This window comes from Trichoplusia ni, chromosome 4 (assembly GCF_003590095.1).
Source record: "Trichoplusia ni isolate ovarian cell line Hi5 chromosome 4, tn1, whole genome shotgun sequence".
NCBI lineage: Eukaryota > Metazoa > Arthropoda > Insecta > Lepidoptera > Noctuidae > Trichoplusia > Trichoplusia ni.
The window spans coordinates 16713130-16727715 of NC_039481.1; the positions used below are offsets into that span (position 1 = coordinate 16713130).

Sequence of the window (14586 nt, forward strand, 5' to 3'; positions counted from 1 at the left end):
TCAGCGTCAAAGTTCAAAATTTGACTCTGACTCCGCAAAGAGTTTGGTGGCGTTTTCAATTTAAACTTGGAACAAGTTAAATAATGTGCGAGCTCCGACCAACTCGATTCATTTAAGGTTTTAGTGAAATTAGCTTTTGAATTCGAATGACACTGAAATATCCACGGCATCAGTTTGTAAAGTTTAAGCTGTATTAGGGGTTTATTAATTAATCCCGCTTTTTCGATGAACTTTTAATTGGTGGTGTTGAGATTAGGCAAAACTTTCATATAGTATAATCGTAAATAATTAGCTTCGAAATATTGGATTTTAAGATTATTTGTACATACAGGATAAATTGCTTTTCAGTCTTTCAGGCGGCATTAGACTACCAGCTGCCTAGAAGCTGGGCCAGGTGTAAACAGCGTGAAGTAGTGTAGCACGGGAGACGGTGCGGGATCGCGGGCGGTGCGCGGAGTGGAGTGAGTGGCAAGTGAGCGGCAATGGTCCTCGCAGCGCGTGTGCATTTCGCGCGTCGTGCCCACTTCGCGTCTAATGTCGCACATAAATCAGAGGTAACGCGCCACCCGCTGCACCCCGCGCCCCACCTTGCCACCGATAAAATTCCAAATTGTTTTCTCGCCCCCGGTGGGCGCCGCCCTCGGTTCGCTCTTAAACGCCGTTTCAAGTTGCACTTGTGAATCGCACTTTTTACTGTTCTTGAAATTGGCGTTGCGAATTGCTTTTCGACTCTGCTCGATCCAAGCTTTTATAGGAGTTGGTTATGTTTAACGATTGTAACGAAAAATTTGACAATGTGTTTTTTTTATGCAAACTATCGATGGGAATGGACACAGGCGATACGTTGGCATTGGTAAATGCGAGCCAATTAGAAGATTAAGCGTTGACAATTACGGTGTCGGATCGCGATCGTATATCAACAATTATCGCGCGAGTGCGACAAATGGCGAGCTGAGCTCGTGCACGTGTAAGCGCGGTGTGCGCCCAACGTTATCTGAACACCGAAGGTATTTTATTTGAACCTTTGGATGCGCCTAAACTATTTTAGCCTAAATGTAAAGCATTTGAATTTACCACGATTAACAAATTTTCTTCCACATAATGAACATCTTTTGTAGAGTTCGTCAGATGTAATTTGTTCAAGTCATTAGTAAGAAATGTCTTTACTGTAGAAGTTTCAAAGTATGAATAACTAACTAAGTACATACATTTCAAATTCAGAAATAATTTAAGATTAGAAATGTAAAAAAAATACTTTAATTATATTATAATTTTTACTGACCTCCTTTTGCTTAATTTTTTTATGGACAGCTTAATGACAATAATTATATCTATTGACATAGCAAAAAAGAAAACATCAGTTTAAATAGTAGCGCATCCATGAACGCGGTAATTCGTTTCCAGGCTACACTTTTAACAAACGTGAGTAGATACATAGTTACATACGCACTCGGGCCCCGGCTACAATATTGTTCGATAAATTGCCGGGGACCTGGTTGTGGGAATTCGCATTGCAATGTGCCATTACAGGTAAAAATGTTCGACGTGAATTACGCTAATATTTAGCAATTTCAAACAATCAGAGATTTATTTGCATAACGGATGCAAGGTACAGGGAAATGCCTGTTCTTCTGAATAGGTAGCTTCATTAAAAAACCGATGAAGATAAGAAAAATTAAAGGTTAAATGTGGCATAAATGAAGCAAGCAAAAAAAGTATAAGAATTAATCTCTGGTTAAAATTGTAAGATTATTTACGCACAACTAACAATTTAGCTGCTTGAACACGCTATTCTTCCCGCGTAGAGTCCAAAAAATTGTATGTAATACGAAAGACCAGAAAACAAAAACGCCATAGTTTTTATTGGATTTATTGGATAAAAAATACGGCGTTTTATAAAAGAACATAGTTATTGAACTGCCACTTTTCTTTAGCCTTTAGCTTTTTTTGATCAGTTATCATAATTAAAATTAAAGTAAATGGACTTTTTTATATTAGACGCAACTGCTAAGGAATTATTATAAAATTATTAATAAAATATTGGGTATCGTTTGTAAACTTGCATAATCTAAAAAGGAAGTGGCTTTTTCAGCTACATGTATAAATTACCTAGGTGTTATATGGTAAATTACTTTGATAGTGAATACTCGCGGACTGCCTTCAAAAAATATATCCGCACCAATATCTCCGTGTGAAACTTTTGCATGTCTTATGGCTTCATAAGGTTGATCTGCTCATGTATGTACGTATACCCACATTTGCAATCTTTATCTTTAGGCTACGCTGTCAGTAACAAACAACTTCAAACATCAGCTCTACCTTTGAACACATTTCGGCATTCGCACCATTCGCTCCTATACAAACGTGTAAGATAAAAGTGTTTAGATTTATATATCATACGTGGAAGATTTACGATAGTTACATGCTGCTGAGGAGTAAATCAAAGAGTGTGTTGGCTGCCAACTGTGTGCTCCGACGATTAAAGTGTTGGCAAAGCGAGCGCCGAAAACATCTTCAGTGCGCTCAACGACGATAGACCGTATTGTGTACTAGTAAAACATGTTAATTTAAATCTGTTAGCACTGTGCCCAGATACATTATATAAGTACGTATTACTATGTATCATACAAACATGTATTACTCTTTACTAATATACGTAATGACAATAGGTGATTAACACACATTCGTGTGCTATTCATTCGATCTTATATTACGTCTGAGCAAAATAACGCACCGTATTAACCAATGAGAGTAACTACTTATGAGTTGGTGCAATATTAATGAGCATATGCAATTACTGATTAAATCGGCATTTAAATAATACGTGCCTAATTTGTTAAATATATTCAACAATGGCATCAGATGGATGCCACGTTTATGAAAGCTTTTGCACACAAAGCCGCGTAATCGACAAACATCAAAATATTTGCCGAGCGGATGAAAAATGGGTCCCCGTTGAATAAACTAAAAGAATGGTGTACAAAGCGGCAGGTTTTAAAACGGAGCTTACCGAGTTGAACGCGATTAGCATGGCAACTAGCGACGGACAGCCCGACATATTTACATTATTCTATTACGCGTGCCACGATTATCTTTTTGGGGTGAGATAATGTGTGGGGATTTAACTCCGTAGTAATTTTGTCTTTCACATTTTATGGGGCATGAAATATTGAATCAGTTATAGAGATTTGATGAAGACCCACTAAAATGAAAATTAAATAGACGTTGCGATTAGCCGATCGATTGTACGAAGTACGTGCACCTGATGTACGTACTCGACATACTGTAGGACAGTTCGGCCGATCTCTGCGGGGCAATTCAATTACAGTGAAAGATCCCTCATAAGCGAATCGTTTTTCCAAGTCATTAATTTTTTCGAACGACACGGGGCTCCGCGTGATACGGCGGGGTGGGTCCAGGCGCGCGGCTATCTCGCGAGATAATGCTGATTTATGCGGGCGGCCGACGGTCGCGATTCGTCGCGCATCGTCGCCGCGACATGCGAATGTCGCGCGATCGCATCGTCGCTCGCGTCAGTTTGTTTAGCTGTTACTCGCGTCCCGCGCCCGTCGTTCATTTGTGACGGTTAGTTGGCGAGATTTATGCTAATCGACGGGGCCGACTCGGATAAGCTCGCGTGACGGTGTGTGGCAAATTGTCTCCCATTGCGACTTCCCAAAGCCCTTTGTAACGCCTGCTATCGCGCTCAATCTTTTATTGCCGATACCGGCCATATCTAACGCACCGATAATGTGGAAAAACAGATAACTCGAGGTAATTATGAAGATCTATCGCATCTAAACATCGTCATAAAGGCGAAACATGGCTACAATCTTTTTTGCAAACGGTTATTAAAGCAAATCAACACTGTTATTATTGTGCTCTGAGTTGCTAAATTCGGAAATGTATGCGATTGTTAGGTATATGTATATTTCCACATGTTGTATTTTATGATGCGTGGTAGAAAAACTGGACGCCCAAAGCATCGTTAACTCGAGAACATTATAAGGAATAAATAAGTGTGGTATTAATGCAGTTTTATAGTTCGTGAAAGAGCCTTCATTGTTTCGTACATTATACTCGGGCTTTGTTCACATTTATTTTCACGGAGACGACGTATTTAGCATTAAATAAATTTCAAGGCAGAGCTGTGAAATGCATTAGATACTCTAATTAGGTTCAGATATCGACCGGCGGGAACTTTACGAGGACTCGTGTTAGCTGGTGAAGGTCTCGACGATAAATGAGAGATGAGGAGTGTTGCCTGTGTAGGTAGAGTATTTATTCGCAGCGGTTTGTCTGAGTAAGCTAGAACGTTATCAAAAGATTAGGTTTGCGAATTTGTCACGATCGGTGGGCTGTCGCGCGTTGATTTACGCTGGCGTCGATAAGCATCAGCGGTGTGCGACGCTTCGCCGCGCCACTGACTACCGTCCTAGTGTTTCCTTGATAACACTTACACACAAATCATTTTCACCAGTACGGATGTCACAGCTAAGGCAGTCTTATTTAACCCTGTTCCAAATCAGACATTTCTTATACCTATAGCGATTCGGACACTACATTTCAGACACTAAGTCAGATAATCTTGTATAGTCTAGTCGTATTTTGGCGTACTGGAGACACCAAACACAAAAACTAGGATGTACAAAAGCTCTTAAAGTACCAGCTGTTAGTCTTAACTCCCGTAAAAGTATCACGATATGTTTAATGAGCGAAATTCTATTCCATCTATAACAACACTGACGTTAACAGAAATCTGACAGGTCAAAGTTTAATTGGAAGAAAATTTGATCTCGATGTGGAGCTATAACGAGCAGATTATTTGGACGGCAATTATATGTTGCTCGATTGATGTGATCGTTACGTTTTTGAATGTGGCGTTCATTGTTTTACGTGCGAGTAGCGCACGGGCGGTTTCTGGCGGCGGGCGCGCGGCGCGGCGGGCGATTGCCCATTGTTCGGCAGCGCGCCGCGACCGACACGCCTCGCGCCGTCGCCTTCACTGTACCACCTACCTTATCGCCTCTGAAACGCGCCGTCGATATTGCCTTGATCTCGTTAACCAACAATCGCGATTCGATTACCTACCTACCACAGAGTTTTTAATTTCTCGTCAAGTTCAACACAAGAAGCCTAAAAGCAATTCGTTTCGTCATTTAAGTGGTTAATAACGCGTGCTTTACGTCAGTACTGCTTGTTATGAATCCGCCTCTCGTTTAAATTAATGAAATAATAATTGCGAAAAAAGAGCTATGTTTTAACTATTTTCAACGTCGGTAAGGAGGTAATAAAATGTACTTAATTAGAATTGTACTTAAGTCGTTAATTGACAAGTAGCTCAAGTTAAAGCAGGAAATTAAATAGACGAGAGTTGTAAAGCATAAAAACATCTCTTCATTAAGCTTATAATTTAACCTAAGCCGAAGCTAGCGGCGTTGTACGTGTAATTAAATTTATGAAAAAAGTGACTATAGAACACACACAAAAATCTGTTATATTTCACTCACCTTCCCGTCTTTGTGATGATCATTTCTGTTCCTAATTCATTGAACTTGTCCCAGAGTTCCTTGGTCTCGAGGTGGCACTGTATGTGTCGCATCTCCTCGCTGGACCACCGCTCCACGAGCTGGGGGTTCCTGGGGGGCGGCGACAGGGGGCGCGAGCCGCTGGGCGCTCCGCTGGCGGACCCTGCCTCGGACGTGGACGACACGTCCACGGGAGAGTCGCGCTCGTACTCCGCCAGTGGCGGGGAGGGAGAGCCTGAGGCTGATGCTGTCGCGTCCACGAATTTTTCTGAAAGAAATCGGTAGATATTGTGTTATCTGTCACTCTAGTTATCATGTAGATGAAAATAAATATAATGACCGAAAAAAATAGTTGAATATATTAATTTAATGAAAAGTACTTTGATTAAAAGGAGGATGTAAAGAATTTTGGTCATTTGTAGCTAAACGTATCTGTGAAGTTGACTTTCCATTTCTAGGTTATTCCAAAATAAAACGTATGACTTAAAAGTCTAATGTCAATCTTCGTTTATTTTCTAAACACAGCTACGGTAAATAATTAGATGAAAAATAATCAACCTTAGTATCGATAACGTGGGATGAAGAAAACATTTAAATTCTTAACATGTAATAATATTTATTAATTTAGAAATCTTGTGAAAAATAGGCGCGACATTCACACATTTATTTAGTTAACAAGCTCTGTAACATATTTCTGCTTGTCCAGAAAGATCGCCTGTCATCGTAATGAAGTCATTATGACTCTTAATCTTAGATGCGGCAACGAACAATTTGCGCCATCTTGAAATCTTTCCCACATACTTTTAACATATATTTCACATTTTCGCCGAAATTATTTCGTGTTCAATCTCGCACTCTATAAAATGACAGATCGTCCACCGACAAACGGTCGTTAGGTGTTAAAATAATAAACGGTACGACAACCCCGGATTTACTTTTCAACGTCGGATTTATATTTTAGTTTTTTTGAATTGTTTTGTGGAAATATGAGAGATAAACAGATTATCGGCGTTTTCAGATGTAGCGAATTTTGTTGTTTGGATCGGTTTTGTTATTTCAGTATGAATTGCGATTTTTTATGCTTAAGCACATACTTATTAATAAAGAGAGCCCTTATACTGAATAAATCTGAGCGATGAAGTAATCTTAATGAATAGCTTTTTATAAGAAAATCACTCATTTCAATAAAAATAAAAATATTCTGAAAACTAAAAGGTAAATAAATATATGATAATTCACATGGTATAAACATTTGGCAACTTGTTATGCATCAGATACATGTGCAAAGATAATGTTTGAAATAAGTATGTGAAGAAACTCTTGTCTCAGTACCTACCGAGGTGATGATTGCAGTAATTATACATGAGAACCCATTTTGAATTCTATTGTATGAGATTCACATTTCAAATTAACATGCATAATAACTTGTACTCTGCTCTTGTATTTGATTCCCAAGGGCAATAGAGTACTAGGAAGGTGCTTAGCGATTCTTTGAGACATCAAAATCAATGCAAATGAAATGTAAGGGGCTTTTTTAGGGAGCATGCTTCAGCTAGTATTGTATCTACATGCATGTTATTGCTAGTGCTAGTTATAGTATATGTAGGTCCGAAAAACATACGAACATCGTTCATGAGGCAACTCTCCTTTAGCACAACTCAACAAATGTCTACTCTACGTTTTATGTTTTTCAAAATAATTAAAAATGATTATCACATATATTTATTTGTACTATATGAAGTGGTGGATTTTTTATTCTTTGGTAGAGCGGGGAACCCTCAAGGATACCCGCTCTTTGGGGAAAGGAAGTGGCGTCTCTTGACTCTTACGACTCTTACGGACTAAACCCAATTCTGCTATTTACAATGGCCAATGAATTTTACCAACACAAAAATTAGAAATTCATTGTATTGGCCGTGAGTGTTCCGCCCCGTACTGAATTTCCAATTCAAGAAAAAATCTTACGAGTAATTTTAATCATATTTCCTTTCATTAATTATAGTAACGACTCAGGTTGAGTTTCAAATAGAAATCGCCAACCCATAGATAGTAAGCTATGCGTCGATCAATGCTAAAACTTGCCCATAAAGGATAGGGTCCTTCTTATGTATCCTGTGCCCACTTAAAAGTTTATAGTCTGGTTTAAGTAATCAGTGACTTATAGCTATAGTTTTGTTAAAATAATATGGTAAACATAACTTGGAATCAAGTATACACTATAATATATGTTATTGTAGTTATGCAATAATTACACAAATAACCTATATTCACGACCAGGCATATTGAAGTTTTGTAAATAAAGATAATGGTTGATTTTTTGGACAGCATTAAAATGTTTCTTTATTTTTTGGTTTTTTAAAAAGAGTGAACAAAATTGCCTTTTTTCTTGCAATTTACTTACAGCAGCATATATAGGTCATTTATCTAGAATTAAGAAACTAATATGTTTAAAGAAGTGAATTCAGCAGATTCTAATTTCCTTGACATGACTACACATGTATTGATACAGTTTGAATCCTGTTGTGTCTCCTTAAATGTAATAAAATCAAATGGTTAATTTATTATTTGATTAATTCATTAATAGCACCAATTTTATATTGTATTAAAATAAATTCCAATTACTACCCATCTAAAATATGAATGTATCTATTTAATTTCATACATTTAGATGTACTTATGTACGCAAATAGTGAGTCACCGCATATTAATTCAATCTTAATTGGGCTAAATAAAAAATGTGCCCATTTAAATACAGTTTCTTAAATACAATTTCTCAAAAATTTTATAAACCTTAGCTTTTGTAATTGACTAAAAAATGCGGTAAAAAGGGTTACAAGGAAAGATGATTTTTCAGAATCGTATAATTTCTGCACTTATAAGTTATGCTTTTTTAATAAGTGTGTGATAGGACACGAACAACAAAGAAGTATTTCTGCGGTGAGAATCTTTGTATTGTCAATTAGGTATGTATCAATAAACTAAATGAAGATTATAACAAGAACGAGAACAAGCTAATAATGTGTCGATATTAAAGTAAATTAAAAGACAGCTAAGATTATTATATTAATAAGCTAGCATAACTGGGCCAACAAGAGTATATTATGTTTCATTTTATGTGATGACTTAATGAAAATATTTGATGTTGTATATTAATTGTCGACTTAATGAATTTTGAGCTATATATTTTTACAACTAAGATTGCAAATTGAATAAAACACTTACCTATTTCGATAAACAAGTTAGTTTTAAAAACAAGAAAGGTTTTTTTCTGTTCAAAGGATCCGCAAACGATAACAATATGAACAGAGCATTATTACATGCAATTACATTCAATGTAAAATTCATATAAAAAACTTGTTTAGCAGATATTGTGATAACCATTTGACATTTCATTTATAATAAAACAATTATTACCTGCGCAGAGGTTGTAAGCTTTCTTACTGTATCCTTATCAAGGATATGTTAAAAAATGTAGAGGCACACATAGTCAATGTGTATATGTAATTATTCTAATGTGTGTGTGTAATTCACAAACGAATTCATTTTTTAATGACCGAACATTAATATCTATAAAACTTTTTAGGCACCTGATAAATAATCATCAAAATATATGATGCATTCGAGATTCAAATGTTTTCTTGCTAAAGATATAAAACTAAGTTTCCATTTTAATTTTATTACACTATCAAAGTTACTGTAACTACGAGGCTGTATCGTAAATTACCTGTGCGTTTACAAAAAGATCGAGTATTTTATTGACGGCCATTGTTAGACCTCAGGTTCTCTAAACAACGTCATGGAAACTAATTTTATAATGTAAATTTAATTTTATATTTTTAAGGTGATGTCATTTAAACATTTTTGGTAACGCGTACATTATTTTATACCTACAATTACTTCTGATAAAGTCAATCAAATGCTTTAATATTTGATTATAACCTTTTAAATTATTGGAAAACAAAATTAATTTATACTTAGGTCAGTATGAACATATTTTATTGGGTTATGTGCATTGAAACTATAACAAATCCTAAAGCTTTTTATGGAAGTGACCTCCAATAGTAAGGTTTTACCGTTATATGTATACTACCATATTAACTCTCCATAGAGAAAATTAAAAAACGATAGTGATTGACATATTTATTGAAAACGGATATTGAAATTAAAAAGCGAATGAAACTTTTATTTAAATTGTAGAGTCTTTTAAAGTTCCTATTTACTAAACGTTAACTTAGATAAATACTTTGCTGATAGCCAACATAAATTAAGCGATAAGAACCTAATGCTATAAATAATCAGAATGTTTTCATTTCAAAAGAAAATATTACAATTCTACTGACAACCGCCGCGAATCAATAAATTGATACGATTAGGGTAATATGCTTTTAACATAGCTATAAGAACAATATTTTATTGTAGAGTCAAACAGTATAGAGTTTTTATTCAAATGTCCTTAATATTAGGCCTAAATTATTCATAACTTTTGTTCTAAACTTCTTGGTGGTTAACCTTTTTATATTTTGATGAGAAAATGAGCGTCAATGTTTAAAATATTTATTTTTAACTGTTGAAGACGGTAAATATGGTGAAAACTTGGTACTTTAGTATTAATAAATGTCATTTAATATGAAGTGTTTACTTTGTTATTTAGATTTCTTATTATAATCTAACTTTATATTGTATTATAATTATGTGCTTTGTATGATACATACATTTTTATTGATAGTTGTAATGGATTAGGTACAGCTATAGTTCCTGACCTATGTAATTGATTGACAGTTGACATGTACTATTTTTGAATAGATATTATCCCATCATCATAATTTACAATTGCTGAACAACATTTGATGTAATCTTAAGAGAAAGAAATTTAATTTTTCAAGAAATTAATCTAATACCTCTTAGTTAAAAATCGATTTAAACAAGAGGAAGTGAATAGGTTTCCATCATTACGAAGTTTTGTTCTAAACTCTGTCCTAGAATGTAAAAGCTTGTCAAATATAAAGCTTATAGGTATGTGTTCTTACCAAGTTGTTAGTAGAGTTTTTTAATTTAAACATTTTCTAATTGGACTTGAATTAGTTTCAGAACTATTACCTGTTCTGATTTTATAACTTGGTTTCAAAAGCTCTACATTTTCGTTAGTAGTTTTCTTGCATTTGCTGCACGTAGATATAATTGTTTTGGTTGTGGTGTGGGACTTACCAAGTGGCATGAGAGTGTCTTCCCTGGGGTCCCTGTGCCTCCGCCGCTCGCGCCGCTCCTGGCGGTCACGGGCCATGATGGCGGCGATGGAGAAGTCAGTGGCACAGGGCCGCGCGGAGCAGTCCTCCTCCATGGCCGGCCCCTGCCTCTCGCGCGCCTCTCCCTGCAGCAGCATCAAGTTGACCGCTTGCGAGCCCAGCCTGCCTCCAGCTGACCACTCGTTGTCACCGTCTGAACATCCCATGGATGTGCCAGAACATAATCTATGCAACTTTGAATTTGAAAATTTCTCGCTGTTTGACACTATGATATTAATCGTGACTTCTGAGCGTTCCTTCCTAAAGTTTCTAAGCAATTAAACTAACAAAGCTAGTTTTAGAACTCAGTTATAAGTTTAAGAAATTTTTATTTTCTTAATTTTCAGGAGTCGCAAAAATCACAGATTTAATAAATAGATTTAAAAACACAAACTTTTCGCTAGCCTATCAGAGAACAAGTAAACGAATAACGATATTAACGTAGTTCGGTATCGTGATCGCGGTGCAAGTTTCGTAGAGCGAGTTGAAACTTTTTACGCGCGCTGTGTCGCGGGGAGAGCGGACCGGTGCGGCTCGGCGCGCTGTGACTGAGACTGAGGCGGCGGCAGGCGGCAGGCGGCGCGCCACAGGGAGGGGCCTGCATCGCCGCCCTATGCCACCACACTCCGACCACGCACACACAACCGCTTTTTTATTATTTCTTTCTTATTAAGTCCGTCCCGCTCACGCTGGCCTCGCCGCTCGCGCCCGTCCCTCTCGGCGAGCGAGTTTTTCTCCGCGTGATAACTATTGAAATTCGCTAAACGGCTCACCGCGGCGCGGAAAAGGCTCTCTCGTTAAACGGTGAGCCGATCGTATCGAGGTATTTATTCGAATTACTCGGTGCGCCGACGCCTCGCATCACTATTTATGCACTGTGAGCTCGCCGCCATCGATGGGGCCGTGCCCGTGCGCCGATTACCGCGTCACAATATTCGCGGTTATATCGTGAATAAATAAGCCCTTACTTTATAACACGACGCAAATAGCTCCAAGCAGATGGGTTGCCCCTTGTACATTTACATAGGTTCGTAGACGCCTACATTACTACATCTACGCTACAAAGTAAGTGATATAGGTAACTTGCGCACGATTTTATATCCGACATTAATATGTTCGATTTAAAACCCAATTTAAATAATGAATGTAGGTAAAAACAGACTTTAATTGGACTGCGTTAGTTTATCTGCCAGTTCCACCTTAAAGCTACCTACTAAAAGCTAACAGAAAACGACAGAACGAAAAACAGGACGAAATTGAATGCATTCGTTTGAAATTTAATTTAAATTTGTTTCGGATTCAGTCTAGCTCTATCTTTTGTTAAAAACGTATTTAAACCCAGTTCCCCTTTTGCAATGACTAATTAAGTGGCCACATAATGTTTATGTAGGTACTTTAAAAGTCTGAAATTGCGAGTAGTATAATGTCGGAGCTTTCGAGCCCCTTCAATTATTTCGCATAGGCAATGTTATTGTAACCTTACCTCACAGAAAATCAACAGTAACCGCTCAATTAGAACGACTTTATAAACTCCATTAGGTCGCCAGAGCCGAGGCAGAATAAACAGTGGTAATGCGTAATCAACGCTGCGTCGAACGCGCGAGATTGCGCCCACCTTTATAGCGAGAGATCAAATTTGCGGAAAATTAAACTCACAGACTTTCTCCTAGTTTTGTATTTATAATAATTTATTACGTGCGAGGAGCTCAAACTAACCATGTCGTTAGGCAATAAAGCTTATCGAAGTTGAGCCGGTAATAGCGGCACAAATGGCCGCCGATACGCGAATTGTGACGAATCGCATTAATTATTTTGTTGATTTCCATGTAAGGCAACGATAATAACTGTTATTATTCGTTAATTTTGAATAGCCTTTGGTGTGTCCAATAAAATTGATTACTTGCACGTTTTATTATAATGATGAATGGCGCGACAGGAGTTGTTTATAAGTCACATTGCATACACATGTCTTACATGAAGGACTTATTGAATTCGCGTTTCAGAAAATAACGGACATTTATTTTTAAATAACGAAATACTCACATGCAAACCCAAAACCCTAGCACCTACGAACAAGATTTTGGTTATCTACACTATACAAAATATTTTCCGTTTGTGTAATTAATGAGTAACGAATTAATGATATTTCACATTCTGAAATACAACAAAGTGTGATGAGATGTTCAAAATTAAAGAAGGTTTTCCATTTCAAGTTAATGCTTTTTTTTATCAAAAACAGGATTCGGGTGTTATCTCTGTAAAACATTATGTCTTTTAAAATAAATTATTTCTAGTACGATATTATTCCAGCTGTTGGCGACAACGTTATTTGTATTCTCATATTTCTTATCTCTACCTCCACTTCTTTAATAAAACTAACTTCTTTGTAGTGTTAGGAAACATTTTGGCATTTCTATAAAAAAATATTTTTTTCAGCTTAAATGTTGAGAGGCAGGTGGAAATATTTCAAGCCTGAGTTCCCACATTGAGATTGGGGAAAGATTAACTGAATGCGACAATTAACCATGTAGCACCGACTTGCAGAAAAAAAATTGTTTCTGTTGATCCATAGGGTAACTAATTTTATAATATAAATTGCTAGGATTTGTTGCTGTTGTGTCCCGAGTGGACACTACAAATTAATATACTAGGTATATCCGTTTTCAATAGAGCGATAAACTTTGTACCATTTGCATTTCAAAATATCCAACTTAAGCATAGTTCGACGAAATTGAAAAATCCTGCGTTTGACCTAACTGTTAATCACCAAATAATATTTTTAGAACAAAATCAAACGTCTCAAATTGATGAAATTTTTATAGGACCAAATGACAACTATTTCACGTTAAAAGAATAAAAAAAACCAAATCGATTCATCCAGTGTAGTTTTAAGTTAAAAAGCAAATAAATAAATACAAAAAAATTTAGACCCTCCTCCTTTTTAAGGCAAGTCGGTTAAAAGAAGTGTACTCAGCAGGTAGTGTCCATTCTAGAAAATAAACATAGCATACTAGCTTAACTACCACTATATTTATCAATATCAAACTACCGATCAGTAAAATATTTTCCTTATAACCTCACTGTACAAAGTGTTATATCGCGAGGTTATTTTCGTGAATAGTTTGTTTCTAACCAGCTGTGAGCAATTTACGTGGAAACTTGTTGACTGTGGATTGAAATTCCTGAACCGTGTGCGCTTTAATGTATGGCAGGTACCTAGGCAGTGCTTATATTAACAAGCAATTTGGTACACACGTAATTACTAAGACTTACAATGTTGCACTACTTAGGTAAGTAAGTAGATACTTCGTTTGCGTTGCGATTGCGTTCTTTGAATATAAAATATAAGTAATTCAAAGTTTTTTTAGTATTCGTCCTATTTTTGATCAGCTTACTCTTCTATTATAACTTTTTAATTTTACAATAGGTAAATATGTTTTTTTCATTTCAAACCTTTTTTGTAGGTATTAAATATTCTTGCCCAGTAAATACCCCTCCTATTTAAGTCACTACACGACGATATTCCCTACTATTAGCGGGTCCCCACGTCAAATAAAACCAATGAATCACACCGATATCAAATATTCAATTATCCTTACCGGTAATATCACTGCGTTACATACAAATGGCACTGCAAACATTTCAGTTGTCACGGGACTTCCAATTCACTTTTTGTCCAAATCAACGGGCAAGTTGTGATTAAAATTTAAAAGTAACTCGTGTGAACGCACTCGCTACGACGATAGGGGGGGAACAGACGCCCCTTGTAGGCGGGC

At 36.6% G+C, this 14586-nt stretch overlaps 1 protein-coding gene across 1 annotated transcript in view; it reads right to left on the minus strand.

The window, feature by feature from the left end:
- Positions 1-12088, minus strand: part of LOC113493323 (T-box transcription factor TBX20-like) — a 35042-nt gene extending 22954 nt beyond the window's left edge. Inside the window, exons 1-2 of the mRNA XM_026871254.1 lie at positions 10734-12088; positions 5511-5796 (exon numbers count right to left, since the gene is read on the minus strand). Of these exons, the coding sequence (XP_026727055.1) occupies positions 5511-5796; positions 10734-10977 (530 nt within the window). The 5' untranslated portion in view covers positions 10978-12088. The remainder of the gene's footprint in view (positions 1-5510; positions 5797-10733) is intronic.
- Between the last annotated feature and the right edge of the window lie 2498 nt (positions 12089-14586).